Source organism: Heterodontus francisci, chromosome 19 (genome assembly GCF_036365525.1).
Source record: "Heterodontus francisci isolate sHetFra1 chromosome 19, sHetFra1.hap1, whole genome shotgun sequence".
In the NCBI taxonomy this organism is placed as follows: domain Eukaryota; kingdom Metazoa; phylum Chordata; class Chondrichthyes; order Heterodontiformes; family Heterodontidae; genus Heterodontus; species Heterodontus francisci.
The window spans coordinates 56102886-56113446 of NC_090389.1; the positions used below are offsets into that span (position 1 = coordinate 56102886).

At 40.4% G+C, this 10561-nt stretch overlaps 1 protein-coding gene across 1 annotated transcript in view; it reads left to right on the forward strand.

The window, feature by feature from the left end:
- Positions 1 to 6059, forward strand: part of hesx1 (HESX homeobox 1) — a 31839-nt gene extending 25780 nt beyond the window's left edge. Inside the window, exons 2-4 of the mRNA XM_068051697.1 lie at positions 3718 to 3905; positions 4587 to 4688; positions 4804 to 6059. Coding sequence (XP_067907798.1) covers positions 3718 to 3905; positions 4587 to 4688; positions 4804 to 4926 — 413 coding nt within the window. The 3' untranslated portion in view covers positions 4927 to 6059. The remainder of the gene's footprint in view (positions 1 to 3717; positions 3906 to 4586; positions 4689 to 4803) is intronic.
- Positions 6060 to 10561: the final 4502 nt, after the last annotated feature.

A 10561-nucleotide genomic window follows, 5' to 3' on the forward strand; every position in this document is an offset into this window, starting at 1 on the left:
TTCGGCCCACCAAGTCTGTGCCGACCAACAACTACCCATTTATACTAACCCTACAGTAATCCCATATTCCCTACCACCTACCTACACTAGGGGCAATTTACAATGACCAATTTACCTATCAACCTGCAAGTCTGGCTGTGGGGGGAAACCGGAGCAACCGGCGAAAACCCATGCGGTCACAGGGAGAACTTGCAAACTCCACACAGGCAGTACCCAGAATCGAACCCAGGTCGCTGGAGCTGTGAGGCTGCGGTGCTAACCACTGTGCCGCCCAATCTATCTTGGCTACAGAAGTAGTGCCAGAGGATTGGCGAATGGCAAATGTTACACCCTTGTTCAAAAAAGGGTGTAAGGAAAAGCCCAGCAACTACAGGCCAGTCAGTTTAATCTCAGTGGTGGGAAAGCTTTCAGAAACAATAATCCAGGACAAAATTAACAGGTAACTTGGACAAATGTGGATTAATTAGGAAAATCAGCACAGATTTGTTCAGGGCAAATTGCGTTTAACAAAGTTGATTGAGTTTTTCAATGAAGTAACAGAGAGGGTTGATGAAGGTAATGCGGTTGATTGTGGTATACATGGACTTTCAAAAGGTGTTTAATTAAGTGCCACATAACAGGCTTGTCAGCAAAGTTGAAGCCCATGAAATAAAAGGAACAGTGGCAGCATGGTTATGACATTGGCTGAGTGACAGGAAAAACAGGGTAGTGGTGAACGGCTATTTTTCGAACTCGAAGAACTTAAATGGTGAGGTTCCCCAGGGATCAATATTAAGACTACTGCTCTATATATATAAAAGTATATATTAATGACCTAGACTTGGATGTGCAGGGCACAATTTCAAAATTTGCAGATGAGACAAAACTTGAAAGTATTATGAACTGTGAGGAGGATAGCAACAGCCTTCAAGAGTATATACGCTGATGGAATAGGCATACATGTGGCAGATGAAAATTAATGTAGAGAAGTGTGAAGTGATACACTTTGGCAGGAAGAATGAGGAAAGGCAATACAAAATAAAGGCTAAAATTCTAAAGGGGTTACAGGAGCAGAGGGACCTGGCGGTATATGTGCACAAACTGTTGAAGGTGGATAATGAGGCATTCGAGATCCTGGGCTTTATAAATAGAGGCATAGAGTATAAATGCAAGGAAGTTATGGTGAACCTTTACCAACCGCTGGTTTAGCCTCAGCTGGAGTATTGTGTCAATTCCGAGCACCACACTTTAGGAAAGATGTGATGACCTTAGAGAGGGTGCAGAAAAGACTCTCGAGAATGATTCCAGGGACGAGGAACTTCAGTTACATGAATGGAGAAGCTGGGGCTGTTCTCCTTGGGGAAGAGAAGATTAAGAGGAGATTTGATAAGGGTGATCAAAATCATGAGGGATCTGGACAGAAGGTTTGAGAATCAGAGGACACTAATATAAGGTGATTGACAAAAGAAAACCTTTTTTACACAGCAAGTCGTTAGGATCTGGAATGCATTGCCTGAGAATGTGGCGGTGACAGAGTTAATCATGGTTTTCAAAAGGGAATTGGATAATGATCAAAAGAGAAAATATTTGCACGGTTACAGGGAAAAGGCAGGAGAGTGGGACTAGCTGTGTAGTACTGACACAGACACAATGGGCAGAATAGCCTCCTGTGTGGTAAACGTTCTTTGATTCTGCATGCCTATGAAGTACTTTTGAAGTGTTGTCACTGTTGTAATGGAAGAAACATGGCAATTTGCACACAGCAATGTGATAATCTGTTTATGTGATGTTGATTGAGGGATAAATATTGGCCAGGACACCAGGGATAACTCCCCTGCTCTTCTTCAAAATAGTGCCATGGGATCTTTTACATCCAGCTGATAGGGTGTCAGCTTAAGATCTGGTCTGAGAGATGGCACTTTTGACGGTGCAGCACTCCCTTAGTATTACACTGGGTGTTTTGTGCTCATGTCATGGAGTGACTTGAACCCACAACCTTCTGAATCAAAGCTTGTTCACAAAAATGCACATTGTGTTTTGATAGCAAAATAAATTTCTAATCCCTTTTTCTTTCTGAAATTTGCTCACCCGCCCTCTGTGCAGGACAAAACTTTATAATGTGGCCCCTCACGCGTAAAGGTTGGACACCCCTGGTCTAAATTCGTGCTACAAGGTGGCAGGAGGAGAGTATCTGGGTTGCGCTACACTTTAAAACTGTTGTAATTGTGCTGAACTTAATGGCGAGTGGCAGTGCTGTGATTGAAAGGACATGACTCCGTTAGATAATCCATTGGCTGAGAAGGGCGAAAATGACCAAGTTTACCTACCCTTATGTAGGTATAAATTTTGCAGTCAGCGAAAGGAGTTGAAAAATTAGCTGTTTAATTTTAAAATATTGACTTTCAGAAAACCAATACCCAGGCAGCAAATCTCTCGGCATTCATTTGTCTGCAATTGATTGAAAACATCGAATATGTTTCCCTGATTTAAGCTATTGTTAATTACACCGTTTATTAATTTCCTAACCAGTACAATAAATTAATTCAGGAAGAGATTATGATAGTTCTGGAATAAAAATAACCCTGAATCCCTTAATATTTGAACGGAATAAATAAACAGCGTCGTTATGTATTTAAAGTTTACGGGTGATTGTTCCAGTGAATTAATCCGGGCAGATGGAGAACAATTACGCTGAGTTTTAACAACATTTGCAACCCGTCGCAGCGTGCCTTCTCGCCGTACTTTTGTTTTCCAGTGATTCCGAATGCAACATTGCATATGCATATAAAAATATCAGAATATTCATCAGGATTATCCTAATAGTATTAAGAGCTTACTTTACTGCGGTGAAAGACATTCACCTAAATGAGATTACCCTTTGGTTGAAGAGTTTGCTTCTCCTCCCTATTTTGCAATCAGAACTGAAAATTGATTTGTTTTCTTGGTTATACTTTAAAATAAGTAAACTGCTACAATGTAGGTTTTAAAGGATTTGAAAGAAAGTTGTTTTAGCTGGTTTGGGGAGATAACACTGCTTTCTCCCTCTGGGTGGCCCCCTCGTTCCCATTAGGTGCTAATTACTGGGCAACAAATAAACAATTATCTCTTCATGCTTCCATGTGGGGGGTTCTTCATTCAGATGCTAACATTTTCTAACTACACAGTTTTAATTAATGACGTCGAAAATCTCTACTAATATGTGGGACGAGGGGGCTAGGCCGAATTGGGATTGAAAGTGGAGGGAGGATAATGGCTAGTGTATGTCCCTGTGCTGCTAATATGAAAGGCCACTCTCAATTTGCAGAAGCTGCGAAGGTGTCAGAGAGAAAAGCTTCAAAATGTTCATTCACTATTGAAAGCATCCTGGGGCTGAAGAGAAGTGAGGAGGCGGCTCGTTTTATAACCCCCCATCGACCGTGGGCTGATTTGCTCAACGTTACCGGTAAAGTTTGTGTCGACAGTGGTCATAAGTTATTTCAAATGTTGATTTTTGTTTTTGTACAGTTGGTCAAATGTAAATCTGTTCTGTATCTATCTCATGCATTATCTTGCATGCGTTAGATTTCTGCAATGGAGTCGCTTTTTCTCCCCTCTGAACACATCAGTACTTAAACTTTTTTTATTATATGAATAGACACGGGCTAAGTACGGAAAAAGGAGCAGCACATTTGCATTGTATTAACCTAATTTATGTTCTTTGGAAACGCTGAACATATTTTTCCCTCTTTGCTTTTCCAGGGAGCTCGTATTCAGATTCCTCTCCGAGATCCTATGATCCGTCTATTACAGTAAAGGAAGGCAAGGGGAGCGACCGTGAAATGTGTTGTATTGAGTCAGACGGGCAGAGCGATGACCGCTTTTCTTATGGGCCAAACTGCTGCTGGTTCCGAGGGAGAAGAGCCAGGACTGCTTTCAGCAGGAATCAGGTAATTTGCGGAGGTTTCTTAAAATGCACCGCATGGAAGTAGTAGTTGAACCGTTTTTTTTTAAAAAGGATACGCGACTTAGAAATCAGAATCCTTGCGTGTTTCTGAGGCCGTTCTCTTTAAGAACTCAACCATAATTGTTTTTGAAAAGTGAATTTAATCTGGATAATTACCAACTTCGGTATTTGTATCAGCCACCTATGTAATTGTGTTGCATCCCCTACTGCCAGTCTTTAATAGTCATAAATTGGAAAATAAATGCAACTTTTTCACCTAAGTTTTTCACCTAATATATGTTGCTGCATCCTCATGCAAAATTGAAGGAACGGTATTCCAGTGCAGAAAAATAGCAAGAGGGGAGAGGTTTAGGAGTGGGTGGGGGTAGAGGCAAGAGAAAGGAACAAATAGAAACGGGATTTCATAGAATGTTGCAGTAGAGAAACTGACTGTTTTTGGTTGTTCAGTCAGTACCACCTAGTCTAATCCTACTGGCTGGCTTGTTCTCCATAAAGTTTAATTGTTACCCCTTCAACTATTTAAGTAAAAGAATTTGGACCCTGCTTCGACAATGTAGCGGAGGATCTCTTCCATTCACTATCTGTCATTTTAAAAAAATTCTGATTGGATTCAATATTAAATGTAGATCTGGATTGATGGATTTTATTTGAATCATTTTCTCAGATTGAAGTATTGGAAGAAGAATTTCAGCTGAATTGTTACCCAGGGATTGATGTTCGTGAAGAACTTGCTCAGAAACTGGCTCTAGATGAAGACCGAATTCAGGTAATGACCTGAAAAATACAGTATTAATAGACACTAAGCCAAGCAATTGTTTTACATTGCTTGCATACTGTTGCTAAAGTTTTTAAAAGCTCATCTGGATACATTGATATTTCAGATCTGGTTCCAGAATCGTCGTGCAAAGCTGAAAAGATCTCGTCGTGAATCTCAGTTTCTGATGGTGAAAAATGCACTAATAAATTCAGGTGTACAAAAACAGAAAACTGGCTCACAGCTATAGGAACTTGATCATCAAAGAGTCCTGAAAAAATTTCTCGGCCATTCCTTGATACTCCATTTTGTAGCTTGAAACTTGCAGACCAGGGAGGCTGCAGCCTTGATTCTATGTGCTGAATTAGTGATGATAGCTAGGGCAGCAGTAAGGGTGAAACAGTTCAACATCCATGAGTTAGGGAGGGAAAATAGTTGTCTCTGAATCTTGTCTGATTGCAGTTCAGTGACTCCTGCTGGAAATGCCCATGATGGCAAATGATGGGAGCAAAATTAGGCTATTGTTATGCTTCATATGAGTAATATAACTGTGACAGTGTGCTAGAAAGCTGCCAATGTCTGGAATTGTGCTCTGGCAAGGAGTTGACTGCTTCGAAGAAGGAAGTAAGATTAATTTTGTAAATTCAAAAAACTGGGACAGATCAGCTCAACTAATTTTTAATCGAGGGACCTTGCTGTGCACATTGGGTATCACATTTCCCTACATTACCACAGAGACTGCACTGAAATGTACTTCATTAGCTCTAATGCTTGGGATGTCCTGAGGTTGTGAAAGATGCTATATAAATGTAAGTCCTTTAACATAATTCCTAGTCAAATTATACTGCTAACAATGTCTCTCTGCCTTCTGCCTGGGGTCATTTTGCTGAAATGTCTGCAAAATTTATACTTTCTAATAATTTCAGTCTAGTCCTTTTTTATTTTGTTCATTGGGGAGGATGGGGCATGGTAAGTATATCACTAGTAATTGCAAAAAGTGTACTCTATTAAAGAATCTGTCCTTTAATATTGCTTGATACTCTAAATGACCGTTAACAACCACAGAGGCTAAAGATCAAAAACTATTTTGTTTCTGTGGAGAACCTGAGTAGCATTTTGGTGGAACTGGTAGTTTAAATGTATTTGCTGGATAGTTTGAGAGTAGAATTTAAGATTTTTGGCTAAGAATTATTAACTGTGCAGCTACACCATTTACGTAAAGTTTAGAAAGTAATGTAAATGCATTGGAACCACTTTCTTCCACTTGTAAAAGTTTTAGATGGTGTGAATAGTTTTATAAAGTGTGTTTTAAAGGGTTCTGGCTTCTTGGCTTCTGTCAGTATAATTGTGTATGTGATGCAGTGTATTGCCTATTAAAACATCTGTGATGCAAAAGTTATACTTTTGGTCTTTTCTACATATTGAAAATAAAGGCTTTTGAAGCAACTGTTACATCACACTACCATTAGTAGCAAGATTAATTTCCATAAGGCAGCTAGTTTCTACCTAGTAAGATTTGTGGAGGCACAAGAAAACAGAAGTAGTTATCTGCGCTATGGAGTGACCCTTCTTGTAGCACTGTTATGGGATTTTATTCTCCCATTTGTGCAGTACATTCTAAAAATGTTAAGTAACCATTTTGCATGATGCTGAGAAACTTTCAAGGAATTTCTGCTAAACAATTAAGTTCAAAAAGTCAGTGATGGCTTACCTATAGTTCTTCATAATGCTAGATGCTTATTTCTACTTGGCCAAAATAATATGCCTTTAAAGGGGAAATGCAGGTCACTACAAGCAGCTTACTGCTTCCCATTTATGTAGTGAAGAAAGGAATCGGGCTGTGTCCTTCTTAACCATACATGCCAGAAGGACCCAGTGTTGATTCCCAGCATGTGCTGACTGAGATTACTTTATTTGGTTGGATACTACAACTGACCTTTGTAGTCTGGGATGCTAGGGATTGAGGGGCAAGTGGGAGAAATCCTCCATCTGAGTGCTATACAAATACTCCAGCTACAGAGTCCAGCTATTTGGATGTTAAGTGAAAACAGGATTAGGCTCTGATGTGAAGCCCTCAATACTGTAGGCTGACAATGTAGAATGGCTATTTGCACAAAATAATAGTGGCTAGATGACACTCATAACTGTACCCCAGCATGCTGTTTTCAGGGAGGGAGAAAGTTGTTCCAGTTGTTGTCAAACTGCCAGACTGGATGTCAAAATTTCCTCCAATATAAATTGGGGAGACAGAAATTATCCTTTTTGGCCTCTTCCATAAATTGAACTCTTTTGCCACAATTTCATCTTTTCCGGCCACTCTTTCACACAGCCCCATTCACATTGGCATCCTAATCAACTTTTTGAACCCTAGTCAAACCCTACCCATTCCTCTCTTCCACAGCTGCTGAAACACTTATCTACGATTTTACCATCTTTTGAAATACATTTATCCAGCATCTCTCATCCTCCCTTCTCTAAGTTCAAACTCATTCAAACCACAAGTGTCTATATCTAGCCCTGTACCAAGTCCTGTTTGTCCTTCACTTCCACTTCTTGCAGATCATCAGCTCTGTTTTTTCCTCCCCCTCCAATCAATTGAGCTTAAAATTCTTGTCTTGAAATTGCTTTGAACTCAACTCACTCCATCCTATCTTTGCAAACTCCTTCAGCTTTGCATCACTTGCTGCACTTTCATGTCCTCCAACTCTGAATTTCTGTGCATTTCTCCCTGCTCTCACTACTATTTGTAGTAGAGCCTTTAGCTACCTTTATTGGTTCTGTGCTATGGAACCCCATCTTTTTCATTTTCAAAAGTCACCTTTGAAATCCATCTTTTCAATAAAGCTTTTAATCACAACCTAACTTTCTCACCCAAAGCATCAGCCTATTTTTTTTTTTTTTCGTGCTCGCAAACAATTTTTAGGATGTAGTGCTTTCTATATTAAAGGTGTTGATTGGCACAGCTTGCATCTTCTTTGGAACAGTTTGCTTCCATAAAAACTCTTGCTGCCAGGAGCATATGGAGAAAGGACACTGCTGCTTCTCCTACCCCCAGTTTTTCCTATTCTGTACTTCTCTCCACTTGAAATATATCTTCTGCCACTTTACCCAAATGATCCCAAGTCCAGAGAGTCAGTGGCAATCGGCTATTTGATTCTACAAGTTATGATGTTAGCTAGGGCAGCAGTTAGTATTACTGATCATCTCAGTCCCCTAGGGCAGTGATTCTCAATTTTTTTAGTTCGGTTTAAGGACTCCTTTCCAAATGGATTAGTACTCACGGACTCCTTTCCCCCATCTGAATTAGAATACTAAATCAACATGCACACTAATTTTTGTTTTTGGATTGTACAAGTGGTTTAAAGGTGCAGCCTCTTTAAATTTTTTGCACAGTAGCTTTAAAGGCTTGTGTGCAGCCTGTGCAGGGATGTTTGGGTTGCTGAATGGCCCGCAGCTTACAGGGAATATTGATCATAGTATGAAAGTGTTGCATGTAAATAGTGATTTAATGCTTTGAAGAAAACAGCTATTACAGGTATCAGTGAGATGGCTGTGCCTGCTTCTCAGTGTCTATCCAGAATGATTGGTGGGTGGGAGCAGAGCATGCCTCCCGCTGCCGCTCAGCCACCCACCCATCTGGATGGTTGCTCATATCACCCACCTGTGGACCAGCCCTTTGCAGACCCCCTAGAAGATCTCAGTCTTGTGCTCTTGATGGCTCGGTGGGTAAATGTAGCTACCAAGAGAACCTAGTCCCAGTTTTGACTTGTGTTCGCTTTGTGAATCAGCTGATGTAACAGTGGGAACCACACTTGGCCTCAGCACCCTGAAGGGGACAGGAGAGAATAACTAAAAATTATACTTTTCTACAGGAAATGTCTGGTAGGAATAGGATCAGCATTTACTAGGGTGCTACATGCAATTGAATAGCTTGCTGCTCCCATCTGTCTGGGCACATATGAAGGTCTGCTTAGATGGAGGTACTAGAAGGCTTTTTTCTGGATTGGTGCCCTCCACCTGAGTCAGCACTTGTGGGGGGGTCGGGGGGGTGCAGAAATTTGAAATAAACAGAAAATACTCAGCAGGTCAGGCAGCATCTGTGAAGAGAGAAACAGTTAATGATTTATGTTAATGACCTTTCGTCAGAACTTGTGTCAACAGGAAGGATGTGTATTTTGCTGCGAGTCATGGCCCTTGTAGCAATAATTTTTATGCATTGCATTTCAAATTCTGGCCATTGTGGTTGAAGGTAAAGCCATAGCACCTGTATAGAAAATCTACAATTGTAAATGTAATTCTAAAAGTGAAAACCTTACTTCTACCATCTATTGCAGCGTAAGGTACGTGGTATTGTGTAACATAAAGCCTTTTTACCTGTGCAATCCATTTACTTTCATATGCAGCAGACAAAAATTCTCCCTTAGAAAGATGGCAGGAATTGTATGCACATATCTGTGATCCCTCAACAGCAACTTGCATTTATTAAAGTGCCTGTAACATAACAAAATGTCCCAAGTTATTTCACAGTTGAGCATTGGGCCCAAGTAGGTAAGGTAGGGTAGGTTTTAAGGAGGTTTTTGAAAATGGTGGGATGTAGCAAGAAGTGTTTGAAGGAGGGAGTTAGAGCATGGATCAAAATGACTAAAGGCTTTACAACCAATTGTATAGTTAAAGGAGGGGGGGGGGATGTACATCAGGTCAAAGTTGGAAAAGTGCATTCATGCAGCTGGAATAAGTTGCAAAGATAGGAAGAAGATTGCCTCTGGAAGGACTTTTATAAACTATAATGAGGATTTTGAAATGAGTGTGCTGAGGAACAGGAAGGCAATAGTGAGCAGTAAGGATTCAAGGATAACAAAGCAAAATTTTGTGCAGGCTAGAAGACACAAATGATGGTGTTACAAGGCACAGTTTGGAAAGCCTATAAGGACAACATTAGAAAAGCCAAATTTTGAGATGACTAAGATGTAGAGAGGAGTTTCAGTGGTAGTGGAGGAGAGTAGGGTGGAAGGCAATATCTGAGGTGTATTGTGATAAATTGGGTGAATTGGAAGCTTGAGTGCAGCATGTGATTGATGTATGTTGTCAGGTGCTTGAAGTATACAAGTCCATTCCTCAATGAGGAGGATAGTAACAGACTTCAGGAGGATATAGACTGTTAAACTACGCAAACAAATAACAGGTGAAATTTAACGCAGAGAAGTGTGAGGTGATCCATTTTGGTAGGAAGAATGAGATGAACAAGTTTACTAAAGATACAAAGCTAAGTGAGAAAGTAAGCTCTGAGGAGAATGCAAAGGGATATAGACCAATTAAGTGATTGGGAAAGAAGGTGGCAGATGGAGTATAATGTGGGGAGGTGTGAAATTAACCACTTTTGGTAGGAAGAATAGAAAATTAATGGAGAGGCAAAACATTATTTAAACAGTGACATATGTTGGTATGCAGAGGGGATTTGGGTTTTTTGTACATGGAGCACAAAGTGAGTGCAAATTGTATGTTAGCTTGTATTGCAAGGTGGTTGGAGTATGAGTAAGGAAGCCTTGCTGCAATTATATAAGGCTTTGAAAGGACCACACCTGGGCTGTTATGGACAGTTTTGGTTTCCTTACCTAAAGGAAGAATATAGTTACCTTGGAAGGGGTGCAACAAAGGTTCACTGAATTGATTACTGGAATGAGAGCTCTGTCTTAGTTCTCTGGAGTTTAGAAGAATGCGAGGTGATATTGAAACTTGTATAATTCTTTGAGGGATTGACAGGGTAGATGCTGACAGGCTGTTTACCCTGCCTGGACAGTCTAAAACTAGCTCATAGCCTCAGGATAAGAGATTGGCCATTTAGGACTGAGATCCAGGGAAATTTCTTCACTGAGGGCTGCACATTT